Raw genomic sequence first — 21914 nt, forward strand, 5'->3', positions numbered from 1 at the left:
ATCGGAAGGTCGGCAGTTTGGCGGGTCGAATCCCGAGTGCCGCGTAACAGAGTGAGCACCTGTTACCCGTCCCAGCTTCTGCCAACCTAGCAGTTCGAAAGCACGTAAAAATGCAAGTAGAAAAATAGGGACCACCACGGTGGGAAGGTAACAGCGTTCCGTGCGCCTTTGGCGTCTAGTCATGCCGGCCACGTGACCACGGAGACGTCCTCGGACAAGCGCTGACTCTTCGGCTTTGAAACGGAGATGAGCACTGGCCCCTAGAGTTGGAAACGACTAGCACGCGTGTGCGGGGGAACCTTTACCTTTATAATTTCAATACAATTAAAAAAAAAGAGAGTGCTGAACTATATCCAAAGCTTCCCAGATGCCATCAGATCCTCCCCACCAAACCCAGGAGATCCTACAGGTGGATTCAGGCCAGGTGACTTTGCAAAGTTTTATAAAACACTCCACAAATCCCCCCCTCTCTTCTAGCACTGATGATGTCACCTAGTCGGGTCACGCAACGTCTGCAAACCCCCCCCAGTCCAGAGAACATGCCAAATGAACCTCGCCGTCCGATCCTGATCCAATTTTCTCCGACTCCACCCGTTTGGAGGCCGGCCTTGAAGAAAAATACATTGCCACATTTGAAAGACCAAAAAATAAAAATAAAAACATAAAATAAAGGGCCAAGAAAGGGGGACCGGGTTCGAAAGCAGTCAGAAAATCTCCGTCAGGTTTTAGAACTACGGCGTGAAGGTCAGACCTTTCAGGTGACAATCCGAGAAAAAATAGTTTTTTTAAGATTCACGCCTGTCCCCTCCCTTGTCTCACTTGACAAATGACGACACGCCAAACCGGTGTGGGTCGCCTTTTTTGACACGCTGTTGTTCCACCCAGTTGTGCAAAGCTGGCTGGAGAGACAGTGATGAAACTCTGAGAGTGGCTTGTCGCAGGGGAGAGGAGGAAGAGGAGGGGGGGCGAAGAGCTGGGTCTTCGGGCAGCCAGGTGGCCTGTTAAGGGGAGCTGCTGGGATCCGCTTCTTTCTGGGGTGAAGAGGGGGGCTGCACTTTGACGCAGAGAACTTTAAAAAAAGGAAAGGAAGAAAGGAAAAAAAATGTGCCATTTAGACAGTCCCGAGGCGGGAAAAATAGGATATTACCAAAATTGAGGCAGGCAATCAGGATAGCCACCCCTACGCTATATTTCTCAACACCCAGAGGGCTTTTGGCTGTGCTGCTTGGAATTCTGGGAGTTGTGGTCTTGGGGGGGGGGGGGAGCCAGGTTGGAGAAGGCAGGTTGAAGTGACCCTGTACAGGTAGTCCTCGTCTTACAACGCTTCATTTAATGACCGTTCAAAGTTACAACGGCAGCGGAAAAAAGATGACTTACGACCGTTTTTTGCACTTACGACGGTTGCAGCATCCCCCATTGTCACCTGATCAAAATTTGGACGCTTGGCAAGGGGTTCGTATTTATGACGGTCGCAGCATTCCCCCGGGTCACGTGATCCCCTTTGGCGACCTTCTGACAAAAGGGGGAGGCCGGATTCACATCCCGTGTCCCTCCCTTAACAGCTGAGGCAAGGCAGGTCGTAAAGCGGGACAAAACCCCCTTAGCAAAAGAAATTGTGTGCTCTGTTGTGGTCGTAAGCCGAGGACCAGCTGCAATAGCTCTACTTACCAATGCCCTGGGCATAAAGCGTCTGCCCATCCACACTCCGGACTTCAAAGTTCACAAAGACCTTCCTGCCTTCGGTTCTGTCCACCAGGGCCTCCACCAAGACCACGGAGCCCAGCGCCACGGGCCTGAGCGAGGGCGAGAAAGAACGTTGTGGGGGTCTGGCCCGCCCTGCCACTCAGGCGCCCTTTTAAAGTGGAACATGAAAATTTTTCCCCGTGTTATCTGTATACATTGAAACTAGACGGCGTTGTTTCTCTGTGTTACATGTGTGCATGTATGTGGTTATATGCGCAATCTTTTGTCATGTTTATGTAGTAGTGTCTGTTGGAGGTGGTTACCTTTTGAGAGCTGCATGCAATGAAATTTCATTTTAATGTACGCCAATTAGTGTACAGGTAAAGTGACAATTAAGGTAATTCTATTCTATTATTCTGTTCTATTCCACTCCACTCCACTCTTATTTTAATTCCATTCCATTCTATTCTTATTTTAATTCCATCCCATCCCATCCCATTCCATCAAATCAAGCAAGTCCTAATAGGACAGTAGCCCCCAAATCTATTCAGAATTGAGTTTGAATTAATCAGAAAAAGTGTACAGGTAGTAATAATCTCTAATCTGTATCTTGCTAATATCAATCTCTCTGTCTGTCTGTCTTCTATCTATCGATCTATCTGTGGGAGATGAAAATATAGCCCCCTCCCCATATAACAAAATGAGGCTGGAGCAAACCTGAGAGAGGCCCCACAGTAGTGATTTAAAACAAAGCTCTGACTTGAACTATATACTATTTCACAATACGAACGTATTCTTTGTAATCTACTGAGCTTTGCGCATTATGAAATTGCAAAGTCGGTAGGTCTATGTATATTTGGAACATGAGTATTATAACTGTGGGAGAAATAGGGAAGTGAAAGTAGCTGATGGATGTGGGCTGCAATGTACACGGGCGTACGTGGAAAGTTATGTTCAGCAGAAAATACAGTATATGTGGAAAGTAGTTCAGCAGGGGGTCCGTAAGGGGTCCCTAAGAGGTCAGCAGACCATCTGACTACAGTCTTAGAACGAGAAAAGGTATAAAAGATTGGGACTGGACTTGATTGATTTGCCATTGGCCTACAGCTGTCCTTTTTGGAATTTGCTATAACCGTTTGGTCCTCTTTGCAATGGGTTATTAATGTTCGTGATGATGTGTTATTATGCTTGCTACGTTCCAAATTATTAGAAAAATAAACCTCTGAATCTTAAAGTAAGAATTATTGGTTTGTGTTGCTGTCTCTTCTCTTTTTCACTGGGTTTTTTCCACATCTCTCTCTCTCTCTCTCTCTCTCTCTCTTTCTCTCTCATCCATCCATCCATCCAGGATGCCCATCTTATCACAGGGTAACTGGGGCAGCTTACAATTATTAAAGAGAGAAATCTATACAGAATCTAGAGACATTACAAATCAAATACTATAAAAATACAAACGCTCAACAATGTATCTTTGGTGGTCAGCCTTCCCCCCACGCGCACCCCCCCCAAACTTGTTAAGGAGGCTGAGAGATTCCCTTTGGGACAAAAGGAAACGAAACAGGAAAAACAACACAACAACCGCATCACAATTGGTGCCGTGAAGAGCGAGACTGTCCACCTCAACTCTTCTTCTTTCAATCCAATTCTCTTTTTTTAAGGCACTGACCTCTTATAGTTTATGTTGATGCCAGTGACCCTCGCGTTGATGGAGGCGATGCTAGCCCCCACTGTGTGCTCCACGATAGTGATGATTGCACCACCGTTGGCAAATCTTGAGGGGCAAAACAGAACAAAGCTGGAGAACAAATCGCTTGAGCAAAATGGGAAATTGCACCACATTTATTGGCATTGAAAATAAAACAAATCATTTAACGTCATTTAGTGGCACCGAGTAACAGAGTGTCAAAACAAGAGGATTTCCCTCCCGGCTGCAAGAAATGAACTAAACATTTTATATTTGTAACCTAGATCCATGTTTGCAACCGTCCTGTTAAGATTTCAGATTTTATAGTTTATATTCTGGGTTTTGTGTTTTGAATCCCGTGTTCCTTTCTACTGAAATATGGTGGGAATGTGCCATAGGATTAAATAAACAAACTTAGGAAAGGGCGGCGATCAAACTGTTGCCAGGTAGCAACTCAACCTTGCCACTTTCAGGAAGGGTGTAGATCAGGGGTGTCCAACCTTGTTAACTTTTAAGACTTGGGGACCAACTCCCAGAATCCCCCAGCCTGCACAGCTACAGACCAGGGATCTGCGACCTTGTTAAGTGCACAGCTGGCTGGAGAATTCTGGGAGTTAGTCCCCAAGTCGGTTGGACACCCCTGATCTATACCCAAAGCAAGAAATTCGGACAAGGAGTCAGAATTTCAGAACAGGAAGAGGATTTATATATATCAAAACCCATCTCGGAATATTGCTAGAGAGACGCAGCAATACTCGGCTTTTTCTTGGGGGTCAATTGTTTGGGGGGAAATGGGGCTTCCTAGTGAAAAGTAAGACCTGGGCTTAAATTGAGGAGGCTGACATCACATCCTCTTCTTGTTCTGAAATTCTGACTCCTTGTCCGAATTTCTTGCTTTGGGTATAGATCAGGGGTGTCCAACCTTGTTAACTTTATATATATGTAAAGGTAAAGGTTCCACCGCACACGCGTGCTAGTCGTTTCCGACTCTAGGGGCCGGTGCTCATCTCCGTTTCAAAGCCAAAGAGCCAGCGCTTGTCCGAGGACGTCTCCGTGGTCATGTGGCCGGCGTGACTAGACGCCAAAGGCGCATGGAATGCTTTTACCTTCCCACCGGAGTGGTCCCTATTTTTCTACTTGCATTTTTACGTGCTTTCGAACTGCTAGGTTGGCAGAAGCTGGGACGAGTAACAGGCGCTCACTCTGCTACACGGCACTCGGGATTCGACCCGCCAAACTGCCGACCTTCTGATCGACAAGCTCAGCGTCCTAACCCACTGCGTCCCTTTATATATATATATACACACACACAAACTGGATTATTTTTTTTAAAGCTTACCCTACAGGTCCTTCAAGATAGGGCCCTGGTTGGAAGAGGGTCACCGCTCGCTTCTCCGAAGGGTTCATAAACACGGCGTGCTCAAAGCCCATGCCTTCCTCATCGATACTTTGGACAAAGTGGCGGCGTTCTCCATTTTGTGAGTCTGGCTTCTGGTGCCCTTCTGCAGAAGCTACAAAGGAAAGGAAAAAAAAAGCAACATCAGTCCGGGTTGGACCCCAAAGGAAACTTGATTTTTTTTCAAGAAGCCAACTGGACTGCCTTGTTTTTTTTCCCCTTTTGAAGACGTGTCGCTTCTGATCTTACGAGCCTTGCAAGGTGCAAAGGACCAGCTCGGTCTGCAAGTAGTATACATCCTTCCACTCCCCCACCATTCCCTCAGAGCTGAAGAAGCTTCTTGGATGAGGAGCGAAACGTCTTCCAAAAAGCAACAGCAACCAGGAGGTCCAGTTGCCTCCTGAAAAAGCTCCTTTGGGACCCCCGTCTTCAAGCTGCCAAGTTGAGGAACACAACTCCAGACGGTCAGATCTTCCTTCAAAGTCTAGGAAATTGGCCTCACTCCAGTTTTGATGTGGTTGACAGCCAGAACTTTCCTCCTACAATCTGATGGTGGTGTTCCTCAAGCTGGCCAACTTGCAGACGGGTGGACTTCCAATGCCCAGAGGTCCAGCTGCGGGGAGGGGAAACCTGGAGAGCTGAACTCCACCCACCGTCAGGAGGTTGAGCAACCCTGCAGAGGGAAGGATCTGGGTCAACTAATTTGGGATGACAGATTTGAGGACGTGCCATCTTCTAACGAACTGACAGCTGTAGAAGGAAGACCCACCTTGGTGGCTACCCAAGAAATGTCTTGAGCGGGATGGAAAGACTGACCTGTCATGTAACTCGGAATGCGTTGCCACGATCCGTCCTCGGACAACTTGGTGAACTTCTGAAACTGGCCCATCATCTCCGGGCTCCAACTTGAGTTGGGGACACCGAGGTCCTTGAGACACTGGTGGGGCTGCTGCTGGGAAAGGACACTTGCGATGAGGGAGCCCACTCATGGCCACAAGACCCTGCAGGCCACCGGGGTGGGTTATCTGCAGCCCTTCAATCATCTCTGCCCTCCCCCCCCCAAAAAATCAGGTCTCTTAGGCTCGGAGTGCCCTCTCTAGATGCAGCAGCCTCCACCTTCTCTGGATCCTTCAGCATCTCCTTAGGATCTCAGAACCTTTTGGGTGGTCCTCCAAAACCAGGGACAAAGAGGTTTATTTGGGGAGGGTGTCCTCCCTCTCTTTTAAGCCCTCCCCAATACTCACTGTGGATGTCCTTCTCAGCAGCAGAGGAGGAGGCTGTACCAAGAGTTCTTTCCTTCTTGCCAGACCAGGAATCCTGGGGGCCATCCCTTTGACTGCCTGGTTGACGCTCCTCAGAATACTCTGCATTCTGGATATTTTGACCCGCGGATCCCTGGAGAACGGCGTCTTCTTCTCAGGAGCCCTTCTTTGGGCACAGCTCAGCTCCCAACACCTTTAACCGGCTGCTTCCTTCAATCAGCAGTGGAGGAACTTCACCCAGGACCAATCGGAGTAAGCCTACAGCTTCTTCCTTCCAATGAAGAGACACCCTCAAACCAGAAGGACCTGAGAACTTTGCTCATGATTCCCACCCCCACAACCCCCACGATGTGAGCCAAGACCTTCCACGATGAATTTGGATATAATCATCTCGCCTTAATCCCAGATCCGTGGGCATATTTTCACCAAGGAGATGAAACAAGTTGCATGCTGTTGCTCAGCTGGTATTTAAAATGTCAGCAGTTTCACAAGAGATGCCTCGTGGTGGAAGCGGAGATGATGTACTACGTTTAGAGTATTTCTCCATCCAGGGGAGAATTAATTAAAATTAATGAATGACCGTATGCAACAAAATTTCATTTTTAATGTATACTGACTAGTGTACATTTCAAGTGACAATAAAGATTTCTATTCTATTCTATTCCATTCCATTCCATCTATTCTATTCCTATTCCATTCCATTCTATTCCACGAGGGATATGGAAATGGTCTTTTTTTGCATCCCTGACCTGTGGCCATTTTTCTCCTTAGCTCCCAGCTGGCATCAGGAAAATCAGGAAGAAGAGGCAGATATACAAATTGGTTCCGAAAGATAAAGCAGACACGTAAAGAGTAGTTACATTTATCGTTTTCATTTGCAATCTCCTGGCTCCTAGTCAAACCAACATGTAAAACGCTGATGTAAAAACAGGGTAACGTTTAACAAGTGTCAACAGGTCTTCCAGAAGGCACTCAGGAAGCTGGGCTGAGGTAGGAATTTAACAGGCACTCTTTGTGTCCAGAATTCCCTGTCCCAAAAGGCATTTATAAGCTAACTAAAGTGCTTCAGATAAACACAATAATACAATATCTGTTTCTTAGCATCCCCAAGGGATCAAATTTCCCTGACCACAGTCCTTGGTTCTCTTCCAAGCTGGCTGGTTTTCTTGCAGACCTTGCGTGACCCAGCTAGGTAACACCATCAGTACTGGAAGGAAATGAGGTTTACCTGACGATGTTACCTAGTCGGGTCACGAAACGTCTGCAAGAAAACCCACCCAGTTCAGAGAGGCCCCAAGGACCCCACAGTCCAATCTTGATCCAATTTTCTTCGACTCCGCCAGCTTGGAGGCTAGCCTCCAAGAAGACACGAACCACATCTGAAATATAAATACCCCGGAAAGGGCAAGAAAGGGAGATCGAGTTTGAAAACAGCCAGAAAACACCCATCCGTTTTTAGAATTAGGGCATGAAGCTCAGATCCATTAGGTGACACTTCGGCAAGAAATATGGTTTGGTTTTTTTTTTTGGATTCACGGCCTCCCACCTCACTTGACAAATGACGACATGCCCAACCGGTGTGGGTTGCATCTTTTTTGGCACGCTGTTGTTCCAGCCTGTCGCGCAAAGGTGGCTGGAGAGAGACCGATGAAACTCCGAGTGGCTTGTAAGAAGGCTGAGGAAGGTGGTCTTCAGGCAACCAGGTGGGCTGTTAAAGGGAGCCGTCAAGATGCGTTTCTTTCTGGGGCGAAGAGGGGGGCGGCAGTTCAATGAAGAGACCTACAAAAAATAGAGGAGAAAGCGGGGAGAAAAAAAATGACCAGGCTAGGAAAATAGGGTATTACCGAAAATTGAATCAGGCAATCGGAATAGCTACCTCTAATCTACATTTCTTTAAACCTGGAGGGGAGGGCTTTTAGCCAGGCTGCTTGGAATTCTGGGAACTGTAGTCGGGGAGGGGAGAATTCCAGGTTGGAGAAGGCAAATACTTACCAGTGGCCTCTGCATGGAGGGTCTGCTCATCCACACTCCGGATTTCGCCACTCACAAAGATCTTCTTGCCCTCAACTTTGTCCACCCTGCTGTCCACCAAGACCACGGAGCCCAAGGCCACGGGGCTGAACGAGGGGGAAACACGCAAATTGGTACAAGACCCTGGACTGATTGTTTCTTCCAAACCTTAACAAATGCATTCAATTCAATCCTCAATATTTTTTTTTACCCCTTAAGGCACTGACCTCTTGTAGTTTAAGTTGAGATTAGCGGTCATCACCCGGCGGGTGATGTAGAAGGCGCTGGCCCCTACTGTGGTGTCCAGGATAGTGGCGATGGCACCGCCGTGGGTGTATCTTGAGAGGCAAAATAAAATAAAACTTAAAAACAAATGCTTGAGGAAAGTGGGAATCTGCAAACTCAAAAAGGGAGAAAAGGAGAAGAGGGGGATTTACGTCCGTTAAAAAAAAACAGGTCGGGGAGGCTAAATTGTGCTGGGCAACCTTCTTTGCACAGATTCTATGCTCCAAAGAGGTCCACAAGGATATTTATTAAATTTATTTGCTGCCCGCCTCACTACTAGGTGACCCTTGAGCAGCTTACAATGTTAAAAAGAATAAAACAATCATTTTGTGTCATTTAAAGGGCCGCAATCGGATCGTTGAGCAAACAAACCTCGCAGCTTTACAGGAATCGTCCACTCCGGGGGTGCCCAACCCCGTTAACTTTTAAGACTTGTGGGCTTCAACCCCCAGAATTCCCCACTCAGCACAGCTATTATACCTCGTTAACTGCACAGCTGGCTGGGGAATTCTGGGAGTCGAAGTCCACAAGTTAACAAGCTTGGAGACTCCTGACCTATACCCGTTCGGGAATGGAGTCAGAATTTCAGAACAGGAAGAGGATATGATGTCAGCCTCCTCAATTTAAGCCCAGGTCTTTTTTTTTCCCCCCCACTAGGGAGGAAGTCCAATTTCCCCCCAACCGATTTATCCCCCAAAACAGCCGAGTGCAGGATTTTAGCCTGAAGCATCATCTCTCTAGCAATATTATGAATTTTTTTTACAAACAGGATTTTTTTTTTTGCTTTTTTTAAGACTTACCCTGTAGGTCCTTCAAGGTAGGGCCCTATTTGGAAGACGGCCGCCACCCTCCTCTGCGAAATGTTCAGAAACATGGCGTACTCAAAGCCCATGCCTTCCTCGGTGATACATCGGAGGAAGAGGCGGCGTTTATCGTTTTGCAATCCTTGCTCCCGGCATCCTTCTGCAGAGGCAGCAAAAAAGCAACCTCGGTCAGAGTTAGACCCCAGCCCACAAGAACCTACATTGAGCTCATCCCCGGTATTTGCAGCCATAACCCAGCCCGAAATTTCAACTGCTAAGAGAGGCGGTTGTTAAGTCGATGTTGTCCCATTTAGTGGCCTCTCTTGCCAGGGAATCCCTGCAGTTTAGTCACACGGCTGTTAAGTGCATTTGGCTTCCCACATTGAGTTCGCTTGTCGGGAAGGTCGCCAAAGGGGGGATCACGTGACCCCGGGACAAGGTGACCGTTGTAAATATGAGTCAGTTGGCAAGCGTCTCAATTTTGACCAGGTGGCCCTGGAGATGCTACAACGGTCCTAGGTGTGAAACACCGCTGAAGTCACTTTTTTCAATGTGGTTTTAATTTCAAATGGTCATTAAACGAAGGCTGTGCCTCAAAGGCTAAATGTTCCATTTTTTAAATTTTGTTGTTTTGATCATAGCTCATTCGCCTGCCACAAATTCCTCTAAGTAAAGTCCTGTGCGTGGACGGATTAAAGGTGTAAAAGCCTATTGACAGAGGGGACAGCTTAGAGAACACGGGGAGTAAAATTTGGAGGGTGAGGTGGGGAGAGACCAAAATAATCTGGATTAGGCCCTGCTGCTCTCTGCTCTCCTTTTCGAAGGGAAGGGAAATGGTGTAAATCTGCCACAACTGATCTCTTCAGCTCGACCAGGCAGAATGTGTCAGACTGACTGATTACAGGAACACCCAACAACATTTCTTTTTGGCTACCCATAACTTCAGAACGATTGAATTTAGGATTATGTTCCGGGGTCACCAAAACTTTAGCCCCGTTTCCGATGGAAGCAAAGGTTGAAATGCTGCAGGATGGCAGGCAGGAGCTTGCCTGGAAGATGATCATAAATACTCCTGTAAGAGGGCAGCTTCTCCCAACTGCCGTCTTTCGTCATCTCCATGTATCGGTTGAACTGCTTCATCATTTCCTGGCTCCAGCTAGGATTGGGGACAGCTCGATCTTTACTTTTCTCTGTTGCATTTTGCCAAGCCTGGAAACAGAAAGTAGACATCAGAACATGGAACAATAAGATTGGGATCTTGACTAGAGTCCAACCCCCAACATGGTTTGTTAGTCGACTAACTGCAGAAGGCAAAACAGTGGCCCGGGGGATTTACACTCAACCACTTAAAACAGGCCTCAAATTTCTGAAGCTCACCTGCTCTGATCTTTTGGAAAAGAGGTATCAGTTTGTGTCACCCACCGAACATGGCTTAGAACAGGGGTGGGCAACTCCGGCCCCTTAACGACCTGTGGACTTCAACTCCCAGAATTCCTGAGCCAGCCCAGAATTCTGGGAGTTCCAGAATTCCAATCTGGCTCAGGAACTCTGGGAGTTGAAACCCACAGGTCGTCAACAGGCCGGAGTTGCCCACCCCTGGTTTAGAAGCTACGTAAGCCAGCCTGATGCATTACGCTAGAGCCAATGGAAACAAGCCACGATGCAGATTAGCAGTAAGCGTGCCACAAGCTACAGCGTTCATCAGAGAACCGGATAAAACCAGAGCATGCACCACAAATCAAAGTTATTACCCGAAACTAAAAAAACAAAACAAAAACAAAACCAGCAAATGTTTTCCGGGTTGGTTAAGAAAAAGGTGGATTGACGGATTGCCAATTCTTTTGATACTCACTGCTGAATCTCCCTGTACTTTGTGGGAGACACGGTGGAGGACCCCCATGGGGGAAATTGGGTCCTGCACCCCCTTTCTAGGGGTCACGAAGCAAGGGAGACCCCTCCACAGCCTGGCCCAGTTTCGCAGCATGACGTGTGCGATTCACTCCTCGGCAGCAAAATCCAGCGCTTTCTCCACAGGGAACCACAGCGCAAGAGAGGAAAATGTCAGAGCTACTTCTGTCAAAAGAATGTGGGTAACAGTTTGACCGCAACTATCCCGGATGCAGCTTTAATCTGGTTGCTAAAAGGAGACCTCTCAACTTTGCTGCCTCCCCCCCCCCCCGCTTCTGGGTTGTCACAGACTCCATCTACCATCTTCCCCAGCCCATAGGCCAGATGCAGTGTTTGTGAGCTGATGGGGACTGCAAAGCTCATCTATCCGGGCCACAGCAGTGTTTGGGGGAGGGGAGGCCTGTCCTAAGCCAAAATGGCAGAGGGTATCTGGTGAAGGTCGAGCAGCCTGGTCAGCAACTGAGCAACACAGGAGCGCCGGGAGGGCATAACTATTGCCAGCTGGCTTTGACCTTCAGCATTTTTCCAGTGTCCTGTTATATTTATTTATACATATACATATACGTATGCACACACATGCATTTATATCTATCTATCTATCTATCATCTATCTATCATCTATCTATCTATCTATCTATCTATCTATCTATCTATCTATCTATCTATCTATCTATCTCATCTATCTATCTATCTATCTATCTTTCTTATCTATCTATCTATCCATCCATCCATTTATTCATTGCTGGGGCAGCCTGATTCTTCCCCACCTGTTTCAGCCCTGGAGGGCAGCTGATCTCTGGCTTTGCAACCTTTTGAAGGACCCACTTCTAGATTTTTAATTGCATATATACACACATTTCCTATACATACCGTGTGTGTATATGTGTGTGTATACACACACACACATATATAATTTCAGGCTGGCAAATATGCAGAAACACACAAACACACACAATTACAAACACAATATATACGCCATATACGCGTATGTCGTTGAATAGATTCCGTATCTCTACTTAATTTATATACACGCATGCATACGTAACTGCAAACATCCTCACATTACGGCTGTTGCCTCTTTTCTACTCGTGTCTGTTAAAGGCAACCAGAATTATTTTTCTTCTTCAAGGCAGCCCAGAGCCTCTCGTGGAACCTCAGGGATTCCTGCCTCATTTACGGGTCGGGCAGCAAAATAAGGATTATTTAAATGACCCCCTCAGTTGGGAAGCCCAGCAGGCCTACCTCGCAGGGCTGTCGTTCCTCTCGGCGTGACCTTTGACCTCCGACCCGGCCAGCCACCCCCGCGCAGGACCCACCTCCGTCGCCCTCGCCTCCCGAGAGCAGAATGACCGGGAGGAAGCGTCGCCGGCTCCTGACGTCACGGGAGAGGCGTGGCCTCACGGCGTTCTTGCGACGGTTTCTCGTTTGCCCCCGTGTCAGTTTTGAATTCGCCCGCTTCCGCGCAGGCCTTCTGAGGCTCTGTCAGTCAAGGCGATCTATCCAATCAGCCGCTGTCCCGCCTCCTCGGTTCCTCTGAAGCTCCCTTGGATTGGGTCTTAGAAGCGCCAGTCCGGCCGAACAAGGCGCCACTCCAATGACACGCCAGCTCGAGCCTCACCTAAGCGCTTCTCCCCTCCCATTGGACAATCTGAACGCCAATCTAGTGTGGCGTGACCTTGCTCATCAAACCTTAATTCCTGACTCATCCGCGCACTTACGTATCCAAGCGTCTTCTCTGATTGGCCCAGGGGAGTGTCAATCGCCCTCCCCTTTGCAGAGCAAAAAAAAAGAAAAGAAAAGAAAAGAAAAAAAAAGCTTCTTGCTCATGCTGGAGCACTTTGCACACGTTCAGAGGCCCCAAACCCTCATTTAAGACCATTCTGGCGCCTGAATGCTTGTGTGCACGGGCAAAGTCCCATTTTCCCAAGGGAAAGGCATCCCCTGAGCATGTGCAGAGTTCCCCAGGGAAACCAGCCCCTGCTTTTTAAGGAAATCGGAGCATTTTTTTCTTCTTCTGCAGGAGGGCAGAAAGCCGCAGCCTTGGCATCGAGAGGGCCTGACTCCGCAGAGGGCGGACAAAACCTGACCAGAGGCTGCTGGCAGAAAAGAACCAGCATTAAATCATGGCTTAATGGCCACTTGGCACTGTCCCCCATGAATCACGCAAGGGAAAAAAAAATAACACAAAGCACATTTTGTGCCAAGAGCTTCCTTGCAGGTTGGCCTATCCTTGCATGATTGGAAAATGGAGAGAGCCCTGCAGCTGGAAAGCCAGCCTCTCAGGGAACTGCCTCCACCGATTCCTGACATGCTGGTTTTCCACATGCAAGGATTTTTTTTAAAAAAAAAACAGCAAAAACGGGACAGAAAAAAAACACCTGGGCTAATGAGAGAAACCCCCTCCTTTTCAGCTCACATGCCTGTTTGGGCCCTGCAGCTGGAAAGCAAGCCTCTCAGCCAGCTGCTTTAACCCATTTCCTGACACGCTGGTTTTCTACATGCAAGGATATATTTAAAAAAAAAAGCAGAAATGGACAGGAGAAACACATTAACTAATGAAAGAGACCTTCCTAGAACAGAGGGAAATGCTTGCATCTCTACTTTGCATGCCAGCCGGGAATTCTGGGAGTTGGTCCGCTTGCCCGTGTTTTAAAGGAAAAAAGGTCCCTTACCCCTTTTCAAAAGCTAAATGCAACATCTCATAGGACAAAAGTCTCCCGCTGTCGGTCATCTGGGATTCTCTCTCGCCTGAATCAACAACAAATGTTATTTTCTACTGATTTTTTTAAAAAGATATTGTGTTCCAAAGTATCCTGGAACAACACAACCAGCTCTATCAGGATCTATCTATCTATCTATCTATCTATCTATCTATCTATCTATCTATCTATCTATCTATCTATCCTTCCTTTAGGCACGAAACAGGAGGCGATAAATACCCCAATTTTATGATGTGACTTTTTGCTGGGAGAACATTTCAACTCGCGTTCAAATCGGAAGCCTGTTTTCAGATTGCAAGGAATAAAAAAAGCAAAGTAAAAGGATTTGAGAAAGTCCCCTGGGGGCTATTTGTTTTGATGCATTTCCAAGTCCTTCTCCCCCATCTGGAAATTTTTGCAAAGCCCAGCAAGTGAGGATTGGATGGCTTTGCTGTGTGTCCAAATTTTCTCTTATCGCCTTGGCAATCTTAAGTATTTTTGGCCTAAGCCCCAAGGGCAGGAATCATGCAGGAGAATGAATCATCCCAACCCAGAAAACACCAGAAAATTGATCCTCTTTCAAAAGCCTGCCCGGACTTGGGAAAATCATGTGTTTACAGTCTCCCAAGATTAGGAAAAAACTTCGGTTTTCATATTGGCAAACTCTCCCATTCGGCTTCCAGCCCCTATTTTCATTTCTAAAAGCTTCCTTACTACGGAGCTGGGCAGTCTTGAGACCATCAATCAATTAAACAAAAAAATAAAAATAAATCCTGCCCTCAAACCGTTAATCGGAAGGAAAGCAGCAGAAGATCTGTTGATAGCTCAAAAGCCATTTATTTATCCTGGTGGAAAACAAATGATATTTATTTTGAAAGTCTCTCTGCTGCCCCATTAAAAATAAATCAAATCTCGCCATCAAAACGATTCTGATCGGATCCAGGCACCTTTCCCCAAATTATTTTTCAGAGTAGGGAGCTTCTGTTTTCTCCCGCACTGTTTATGGGTCATCCATGTTTGAAACTACCTAGGATGAGACACACAATCAGGGTTTGGATGCCAGAGGATTGTTACAATACTGGTTGGGAGGGGGGAGGTCTGTTTTACCTTTGAACGGCCACTAAGCAACCCGTCCTAAATTGAGGAGTACAGCCTGTAGAGTTATTGGAGTTTTATTCCCAGTAATAATAAAAGAACAGACACGCCAATACACACACACAAAAAAAATTATTTCTGTGCCTAGGACACAGCGTAAGGGCAAACGGAAGCGTATTTTTTGGCGAAAACAAGACGGTCCGTGTGTGTTTTTCACAATTTCGATTCGGGGTTAGTTTCTCCTGTACGTGGTCAGCTCGGGTGGTCAGGCCTGGGACAACGTGTGCCACTTTGAAGCGGAGGGAGCTGGCTTTGGGTGGGGAAGCGGGCAGGCGTGGCGGGCACCGTTGAAGCTCCCCCTGGGCCAAAACGCGCCATCAGTGCTTGGGAAGAGCCAGCTGGATCTGCCCGGTTCAGAACTTCTTCCCCGTCGGCTTCATTTTCTTGACGTAATACTCGTTGCAGCCGTTGGTCAAGCCAGCAAAGAGGGACAGGTAGCCCTCGAAGCCGATTTTGCCATCCCGGCATTCCTCCAAGTTCTTCATGATCCGGTCGATGGCCATGGGGTCCTTCTGATTCTAGAGATGGGTTTGAAACAAGGGTGGAGGGAGGAGGAGATGGTCACGATTGAGAAGGAAGAGACGAGGAGACAGAGGAGATGACCGTGATGGAGGATGAGAGGATTATGATGGGGAAGTAGGAGGAGAAAATGAGGAGGTTGAGGAGATGGTCATGATAAAGGAGGAGGAGATAAGTAGATGGAAGATGAGATGATTGTGATGGAGAAGAGGAGGAGGAGGAGGTTGAAGAGATGGTCATGATTTAGAAAGAGATGAGAAGATGGAGGATGAGGTGGTGGTGATGATGATGGAGGAGGATGGGATGGTTATGATGGAGGAAGAGGAGAGGAGGTTGAGGAGATGGTCATGAGAAGATGAGATGATCACGATAGAGGAGGAGGATTGGATGGTTTTGACGGAGAAAGAGAAGATGAGGAGGTTGAAGAGATGGCCATGGTGGAGAAGGAGAAGCGGAGGAGAGGACAATCACGACAGAGGAGATGAGGAGAAGCAGAAGATGTGAGGATCGTGACGGAGAAGGTGGAGGAGGAGACGTTGAGATGATCGCGATGGAGAAAGAGACAACGATCACGATGGAGATTATGACAAGATGCCATGAACACGATGGAGAAGACGACGAGAAGGAAGATGAAACCAATGACCAATGACACAACAGAGAAGATAAGGAGATGATTACGGTGGAGAAGACGAGAAGGAGGACAAAGAGATCATCGTGAGGACAACAAGGAGAGGGTTATAACGGAGGAGGAGGAGGAGAAAGGTTGTCTTAAAGGGAGGGTTCCTTTCACAGGGGTCAACTCCTTCCCCAGAAAGGGGTCTCTGGGGGACACCACCCCCACATCCCTTCTCCTCACTCACCTCCATGTACCCTGGGACCTCTTTTTCCATCAGCAGCCGCAGGTCCTCTTTGGTTAGGTAGTTCTTGTCACCGGCAAATTTGTGGAAGGTGAACATGACTGTCTCCATGGCGTGCTCCAGCTGGGAGGGCATCTTGGCGGGGGTCTCAGGGGGCGAACGGAGTCTAAGGAAGGGGTGTGTGTGAAAAAAGAGAAGGTTGCTGGGTCATCTCTCCCCCTTCTGGATCTGGTCCGGAATGCGAGGCCTTCCGTGGGCCACAGCTGTGAGTGTTTGCAACTCCCAGGAGCCCTAACCCAACCCTTACGGGCAGTCCTCGACTTTAAGATGCTTCATTTAGCATCCGGAGTTACGACGGCCCTGAAAGAAGTCACTTAGGGCCGGCTTTCACACTCAACCGCCATCACTATAAATTTAATAAATCCTAATCCTAATCGCAGCCTCCCCCGTGGTCATGTGATCAGAATCCAGAGGCTTGGCAACTGGCTCGTACTTACGACGGTCGCAGTGTGTCCCCGGGGGGGGGGGGTGTCACGCGGTCCTCTGTGGCGACCGTCCCACAAAGTCAGCGTGGGAAGCCAGATTCACTTAACAACCGGGTTCCTGACTTAAACAAACTGCACCGTGGTCAGTGGGCCAAATTTCACTTAACCGATGTCTCGCTTAGCGAGGTAAATTTTGGGCTTGGCTGTGGTCGTAAGCCGAGGACTTCTGCAGGAGGGGTCCCTCAAGCCTTAGATTTGTCCGAGAGCGCTCAAGGGATCGTGACTTGAGCAGGGGGCTGGACTAGAAGACCTCTGAGGTCCCTCCCAGCTCTATTTTGAATTGAATCCACCCATTTCCAAGCTGGCAAGGCCCTTCCAGACAGGAGAAAGTCCAACTTTTATGCCGCACAAATCTCACTCTGACTCTGCCCTCTTGATAAAGGCCATCTGCTGCAACACACACACACACACACACACACACCCCACAACTGGATGACTAATGGCAGACACACGTTCCTCATCCCTCCGGGAGGCTGATCCACGCAGAAAGGAATGAGTACAAGTGACTCACTGCTTGCTAGTAACGCAGCGAAGAATTTAGGGCTGGCCTTTCTGGTTAGACGCAGGTCCGGTGGAACCCCACACCCTGCGCGCCACCCTTGCCAAGCGGAACTTGGGCTGTTTTCATCTAATCCTGGGAGAAATGAAATGGGAAAAAGGAGAGAGAAAGAAAAGAAAAAAAGAAATGAAGGAAGAGATAAAGGGAGGGAGGGGGGAGAGAAGGAAGGAAAAAGGAAGAAGGAAGGAAAGAAAAAAGAAAGAAAAAAAGAAAGAAAGAAAAAGAGAAATGGAGGAAGAACAGAAGGAAAGAAAGAAAAAGAGAAGAGAGGGAGAAGGGAAGGAATGGAAAAAAGGAAGGAAAAGAAAGAAAGAAAGAAAGAAGGAAAGAAAGAAGGAAAGAAGGAAAGAAAGAAGGAAAGAAGGAAAGAAAGAAAGAAAGAAAGAAAGAAAGAAAGAAAGAAAGAAAGAAAGAAAGAAAGAAAGAAAGAGAAAGAAAGAAAGAAAGTCCACAGATCTCTGTTTTGGACCAACCTGGAAAGTGATGGATATTGGAAAAAATAATTTTACCTCTCACAGCCAGGTTAAATTAAACTGGGCATCTTAGTTAGAGGTGAATTTCATTGCAATGATGTTTTCCCCCCCCCCTCCCAGAGACCTTTCTTACAAATCAACATTTCTTACAAATGTTGATTATTTTGAAAGTTTGATTCATTGCGACTCTGAGTCCTTTGCTGTGTATCCGCCGAGCTGGCGTTCGACACCTTGTTCTTTTGCAGACGTTCACACTCTGCCCCCCCCCGATCCTTGCAAAACAACAGCCAGGCAGGGTTGCACCGGAGAGCGTTTGGGGCTTTGCTTCAGTCCCATCACTTCAGCTTTAAACTGGGGGAAGCCTTTTCAGCCAAGACTTTTGCCACCCCAGGACAGCAAACGGACCCAGTTAGTCCTGTTGTTGGAAACAATTTCCTTGCAAGACCAGAACATTCTCAAACGGGGTTGCGCTGCCCAGTTCCTCCCTGGCAAGAACTTCATTTTTCAGGAGAGCTATTTTAATACAATTTTTTTTTCTCCTTCGACCCACCCTACCTCCTAAATTTCCCCAGCCTCTTGCTGCAGAACGGCTGCAGAACCGCCCCGAGATTAAAGCCTGGCACCCTTACAATCAAGGGGAAGTAACGGAGCTTCACCACAAAGACATCCCGCTCTTTTACTCCTGGGTGTTCCTTCCAGAGTGCCCTTTGCAGAAGCTGGCTTTGAAAGGGCTTGGGGTGTGTGTGTGTGTGTGTGTGTGTGTGTGTGTGTGTGTGTGTGGGGAGATGTCCCCTCCTGGTTGCTGCAATGAGTAAGCAAAGCTTGAGTAATTTGGGCGCTGTGCCTCTGCTGCAATCCCAGCAGTATTTTCCTGCCAGCCCTGGGTGTGTCCCCAACTCCGTTCGTACTTTTCGGCCCTCGGAGCTGCTGTTTTATTGAATGAAACTTTGCAAGGGGGGAAAGAGAGAGAAGCCAGGGGGATTGTGGTTTGCATCTCTCGGGCAAGCGAATTGGGGGGCTTCTCCACCTCCTCCACAAGACTTTCCACCCCCGATGGGATTGTAATGGAGTCTCCTTTGGCCTGGAGTGACGGTTTTTCCAAGCTGGGTGTGGCGGTTTCCTACCCAGAAACTCAGAGGTCTGCCTTGCCAGACGTGCATTCTAGCCAAGCCCTGGAGACGGGCAATATTTCTAAACAGCCAGCCTCTCCAAGGACATCTTGCGAAGCCCAACCAAGGGGGGGGGGAGAGAGAGAGGGGGGGGACTACTGCGGGTCTGCGAGCCTCCTGAGGACCAGTTGGCTGAATAGAGGCAGTCAAGCAAACATTGAAGGCAATATTATAAATAAATCAATAGATCTGGAGAGGGATGGGGCTGGGCGGTCTGTCCGAGCAGCTGAATCCAGCAGCTAAACCCAGAGTTTCCCCCCCACCCCCAATGAATTATCTCAAACCGGCAGCCTGCAAAACTGCTGCTGATTATTAACCTTTGGGTTGAATTGGGTGCTATTGATCCTAAAAGACTCCAAGATTGTTTGTCAAGAGATCAGGCGCCAAGATCTCTCCCTTGCTGAATAAATAGCCGTAGCTTTTCGACGTTTTCCAGCTGAACGTCAGGCGTACCAACCAAGCATGCATAATATTCAGCTAAATATTCTCCTTGCTTGGCATCAACCGAGTCCTGTTGATTTTTAGGGACTGTCCCATTTTCCAAAGACCACTTGGTTAGGTTTGGTGCCCTGCTGACCTCTGTCCCAGGTAGATTCCACCCTGAGTCAGCCTTTGAAGGCACTTTAGAGGTCATCCAGTCTAACCCTCGCACTGGGCAAATTCTAGAAAAGTGTCAAAACTTAACCCAGCATTTTTTTGGGGGCATGGCTGCAGAAAGCAAGGCATAGTATAAATGGAATTTAATTTTTCTGTTTTCTACTTGCAGTCTAGGGTGAGGGATACGTTTCACAGTTCCCAAACAATATTAAGCCTAGGGTGGGATTTTCAGCTGGTTGGGGGAACTCATGGCCACTAGATGTTGCCATAAGCCATGAGCTCAAATGGCTTCTGAAAGAGCACAGAGTGGAAATAAAATTCCTGGACCACCTCTGCCAAAGTTGGACAGTTCAGGGGTGTCTCCATGAATAGGCAGTCTATCTTACAGCCCCCAACTGGGGGAGCCAGCTGCAAGGGAAAGTAGCAGCTTGATCTAGCAAGGCGTGGCAACCTAAGGTGGAACCTCCATACCTAGAGGCAGTCTACCTCGAGGAATCCCCAAGAAAAACCGGAGAACGCCTCTGGCAAGGCGTAGCCACCAGAGATGAAACCTCCATGCATAGGGGCAGTCTGCCTCTAGGAACCCCCACGGAAAGCTGGAGCCCGGATCTAGCAAGGCGTGGCAACCCCGGATGGAACCTCCCCGTCCAGAGGCAGTCTACCTCTTGAGAACCCCGGATGGAAAACTGCAGGCTGGCTCCCAGAAGCAGTTTCAGCTCGCTGCTTTTAAGTCTGGAATTTGGGGCCTCTCAGCCCCCCACCCCCAGATGGAGCCAAAAAAAAAACACCCTTGCCAAAGAAAATGCGACACAGAGTCACTTTCTGAGGTCTTCCAAGCTAACACCCAACCCGTTTTCTAAAATGGGGAGGGGGGGGAACAGGGCTGGGTCACCCCAGTTGGAGGGGGCCTCTCAGCTGACTGATCTGGCCTTAAGCCATTTTATTATGTAGGTCAGGGAAAGTCTGAAGACAGAAACACCCTCCCGTTCACACGTTCTATCTGGTTTCGCCCATGTGTTGGCTGCAATTCACCTCCTGTTTCCTGTTCTCCCCCCCCCACAAAAAAAGCTTTCAACTTGATAGTTTTACCAGCCACCTCTGGGTGAGCCCCCCCTCCCCTTCCTTCCATCAGATCACAGCAGGAACTTCAAAACCAGCCTCCTCCCCACACCCCAAAACTCAGGCAATCCTTCGATTCCCCAAATCTTGCTATCAACAACTTTGGAAATTGGGCAAGCGGATTAAAAATAAAAATAAAAAAAAAATCCAGAAGCTAAAATTGTTGCAGCAGGGAAAATGCAAGGAAGATGTTTGGGAAGGGGGAAAAAAAAAGCGCGGAGTTTTCAGCCCCAAAATACTTCCCCCCCGCCCCCCCACCACTCCACGCCCAAATTCAACCAGCAAAAAAGAAAAGGAGAAGAGGAATTTAAGTCCCTTGCAACGTAAAAAATTGGGGGTGGGGAGGGGCCCGACGCAGAGGAGAAATTCGTAATTGAGCTTCATAATTGGAGCCTCAAAAGCCCAGTTTTTTTTTTTTTGGGCGGGGGGGGGGGTTCCAACTCGGTGAACACCTGGCACTTCTGTTTCCCTTAGGAACACTGAGGACTAGCATCTTGTCTACTGTACACCTCCTCTGCAACTCGGGGAGAGCTCCCTCTGTAACCGTTCCCGGGGAGGGCGAAAAACTTTAAGGGCCTTTCTAGTAGAAACAGAGGTCTCTGCAGGATTTCGCCTCCGGCTGTTGGCCAACGTTTTGGGGCGGGGGGGGGGACGAGAGCACTCCCGTTTGCCCAACGCAGGGTGGCATTCATTCCCCCGCTCCGGCCCCACCAAAGAAAAACGCCTTTCAAAAATGGAGAGACCCCCCCAGCCCACCCCAAATAGCTTGGCAGCGTTGGGCACAAAGCGGAACACCCCCCCCCTCCTCGGGCCGGTGTTTCATCAGGACAGCCGGGCACACACGTACGCAGTGCCCCCCCCCCGCCGGGGGCCACACCCTGAGCCAGAAACGCGGCTTCTCCGAGCCCCGGCGCCGGTTCCCCACTTCTCCCCAAGTTCCTGCAAAAAGACCCCCACCTCTCTATCCATGCCTCCTCCTCCTCCCCTCCCCAGAGGGGAGACACTACCCCCCCCCACACACACACTTGTGTTTCAGGACCCAGAAGGCACAGCCGATTCTTTTCCAGGGGGGCTCCCCGGTGCAGCAGCAGCGCCCCACTTTTACGCGCGCCGCGCTTTTACGCGCGCCCTGTTACGCGCGGCGCAGCGGAGAGACTCACCCGGTGAGCGAGCAGCCGGGAGCAACGGCTG

The 21914-nt window shown here is 48.5% G+C and overlaps 2 protein-coding genes across 5 annotated transcripts in view; both read right to left on the reverse strand.

Moving 5' to 3' along the window:
- Positions 1-128: 128 nt before the first annotated feature.
- LOC310647399 (acyl-coenzyme A thioesterase THEM4-like) lies at positions 129-12368 on the reverse strand. 4 transcript variants are annotated; one of them, XM_083374634.1, is made up of 8 exons: positions 12274-12368; positions 10976-11196; positions 10173-10332; positions 9121-9283; positions 8263-8373; positions 8018-8142; positions 5580-7804; positions 5289-5436 (listed from the first exon to the last, which is right to left on the reverse strand). In XM_083374634.1, exons 2-7 carry the CDS (start codon positions 11105-11107, stop codon positions 7737-7739), a joined length of 759 nt encoding a protein of 252 aa, XP_083230760.1. In that variant the 5' UTR covers positions 11108-11196; positions 12274-12368; the 3' UTR covers positions 5289-5436; positions 5580-7736. The 4 variants fall into 4 exon arrangements, with proteins under 4 accessions (XP_083230762.1, XP_083230763.1, XP_083230761.1 ...); XM_083374636.1 differs by lacking the exons at positions 5289-5436; positions 8018-8142; positions 8263-8373; ... (2 more) ...; positions 10976-11196; positions 12274-12368 and adding exons at positions 129-1069; positions 1669-1793; positions 3350-3454; positions 4707-4878 and having other exon boundaries at positions 5580-5712; positions 6008-7740; XM_083374637.1 differs by lacking the exons at positions 5289-5436; positions 8018-8142; positions 8263-8373; ... (2 more) ...; positions 10976-11196; positions 12274-12368 and adding exons at positions 130-1069; positions 1669-1793; positions 3350-3454; positions 4707-4878 and having other exon boundaries at positions 5580-5709; positions 6008-7740.
- Positions 12369-14886: 2518 nt separating this feature from the next.
- Positions 14887-21914, reverse strand: part of S100A10 (S100 calcium binding protein A10) — a 7104-nt gene continuing 76 nt past the window's right edge. The window contains exons 1-3 of the mRNA XM_083374638.1: positions 21884-21914; positions 16265-16427; positions 14887-15403 (exon numbers count right to left, since the gene is read on the reverse strand). The exon at positions 21884-21914 is cut by the window's right edge and continues 76 nt beyond it. Coding sequence (XP_083230764.1) covers positions 15239-15403; positions 16265-16396 — 297 coding nt within the window. The 5' untranslated portion in view covers positions 16397-16427; positions 21884-21914 and the 3' untranslated portion in view covers positions 14887-15238. The remainder of the gene's footprint in view (positions 15404-16264; positions 16428-21883) is intronic.

Source organism: Vipera ursinii (genome assembly GCF_947247035.1).
Source record: "Vipera ursinii genome assembly, chromosome: 15".
Lineage (NCBI taxonomy): Eukaryota > Metazoa > Chordata > Lepidosauria > Squamata > Viperidae > Vipera > Vipera ursinii.

Excerpts from the sequence above, each read along its gene's own strand:
- LOC310647399 (XM_083374634.1), bottom strand. The coding sequence starts at position 11,107 with ATGCTGCGAAACTGGGCCAGGCTGTGGAGGGGTCTCCCTTGCTTCGTG. Across the intron at positions 9,284-10,172 it reads TATTTATGATCATCTTCCAG|AAGGATGCCGGGAGCAAGGA; the intron begins GCAAGCTCCTGC and ends CTGCCTCTGCAG. Across the intron at positions 7,805-8,017 it reads CCTCCATGCAGAGGCCACTG|GTCTCTTCATTGAACTGCCG; the intron begins GTAAGTATTTGC and ends TATTTTTTGTAG.